General features: G+C 49.2%; 1 protein-coding gene across 1 annotated transcript in view; it reads right to left on the reverse strand.

Annotated features, from left to right (window-relative positions):
* CELF5 (CUGBP Elav-like family member 5) overlaps nt 1-1888 on the reverse strand; it is an 89862-nt gene that overhangs the window by 10480 nt on the left and 77494 nt on the right. The window contains exons 5-6 of the mRNA XM_015828019.1: nt 1597-1676; nt 343-489 (exon numbers count right to left, since the gene is read on the reverse strand). Of these exons, the coding sequence (XP_015683505.1) occupies nt 343-489; nt 1597-1676 (227 nt within the window). The remainder of the gene's footprint in view (nt 1-342; nt 490-1596; nt 1677-1888) is intronic.

Here is a 1888-nt window from a genome sequence, read left to right on the forward strand (position 1 = left end):
GCCAACAATCTTAGTAGCGGCGAAATTGAAAGCACGTGCTTGCTTATTGCAAGGATTTATTTCTTTTGTGGTCGTTTGCAGGGAGGAATGGCAAACGGGCATTGAGAGGAAAACCGGGGAAGAACGTAAAGCCGGCATTGGAAACAGTCGGATTAAATCTTGCAATATTTATTGCGCGTCCCTGCAGCTTTCCACATCCTTTTCCTTGTTGCAAATGCTACAGACATCCTGGAAAGCCACTTCTCACCATGAACCCCAGCTGGGTCTGATGGCCCCGTGGCAGCCCCCGCTTCCCAGTTCCGACGGGCAGAAAGCTGGCCCGCGTTCCATTGATTTACTCACCGCCTGAGCGTACGCGCTGTACGGGCTGAACGGCAAAGTGAAGGAGGGGGTGAGGATGCCAAGCTGCCCCACCATCTGCTGCACACGCCGCAGCGTCCGCTCCTTGTCCGTGTCGGCAAACTTCACCACGAGGCTGGAAGAAGCACCCTGCTAGACAAAAATGCAGGCGTGGGGTGGGAAAAGAGAGGACAAACTCGGAGGGGGGGCAGAGGGGAGTGATTTAAAAACAGATTGGACAGCCGTTTCTCTGGAATGGTACAGGCAGTCCTTGACTTACAAGCGTTCATTTAGTGACCGTCCAAAGTTACAACGGCACTGAATCATGTGGCATATGACCGTTTCTCACACTTACGACCCTTGCAGCATTCCCCCATGGTCACGTGATCAAAATTCAGCCGCTTGGCAACTGACTCCTATTTATGACCGTCGCAGTGCTCCCGGGGTGATGTGATCCCCTTTTGCCACCTTCTGACAAGCCATGTCCGTGGGGAAGCCAGATTCACTTAACAACCGGGCTACTAGCAATGCTTCACTTAACAACTGTGGCAAGAAATGGGGCAAAAGTCACTTCACAAATGTCTCACTTAACAGCAAAAATTGGGGGCTCAATTGCGGTCATAAGTTGAGGACTACGTCTATAGGTTTTCCTGCTGGAGCAGAGGGTTGGACTAGAAGACCTCCATGGTCCCTTTCCAACTCTGTTATTCTTTGGGGGCCCTGTGGCTGCTAAGTGAATCACTGCAGTTGTTAAGCCAGTAACACGGTTGTTAAGTGAATTTGGTTCCCCTCTTGACTTTGCTTGTAAGAAAGTCGCAAAAGGGGATCACGTGACCATGGGACACTGCGACCGTCATAAATATGAATCGGTTGCCAAGCCTCTGAATTTTGATCACCTGACCCTGGGGATGCTGCAAGGGCCATAAGGGTGAAACACGGCCGTAAGTCCCTTTTTTGTGCGGTTGTAATTTGGAAAGGTCACTAAACGAACTGTTGTAAGTCGAGGACCCTCATTACTTGCAAATCGAGGTTCAGCTCCACCCACCTTGGGTTCACCTTTCAAGTTTCCCCTGTGTTTTGAAACTCAGAGCAAGCGTGATCCCTGTGTTGCAGTTCCCATTGCATTCAAACTTCCTGTCTGGATGTTTGCCCCTGTTCAGTGTTCATTGACCCAGATGGCAACAGAGCTAAATTATCCATCTGGGGTTGCCAGTGTGTCTTCTCTGACCTGTGACAAGACCTTGGATGTTTACTCACGGGCATGGTTTGGCTGCCGTGGAGCGCATGGATCGCTGCTTGGGCCTCGTTGTGCGAGGAAAACTTAACAAAGGCACAACCTGGAAAGGGACAGGATTAAACAAGGATTAAGACAGAGGAGATGCCTAGAACGGTTGGAATTCACTGTTGGAATGTATATTTGTGCAACAACTACAATAGCGTTGAGCCAGTAGATGGCAGTGTTTACAAATTTGGATCTTTAGTATATACTCTATGATGTTCTTTTGTCCTAAGTAGAGTTTCCTGTTTCCTGATACAGTTAAAACAGTTA

Source organism: Protobothrops mucrosquamatus, unplaced genomic scaffold (genome assembly GCF_001527695.2).
Source record: "Protobothrops mucrosquamatus isolate PMUCROS unplaced genomic scaffold, P.Mucros_1.0 scaffold4159, whole genome shotgun sequence".
In the NCBI taxonomy this organism is placed as follows: domain Eukaryota; kingdom Metazoa; phylum Chordata; class Lepidosauria; order Squamata; family Viperidae; genus Protobothrops; species Protobothrops mucrosquamatus.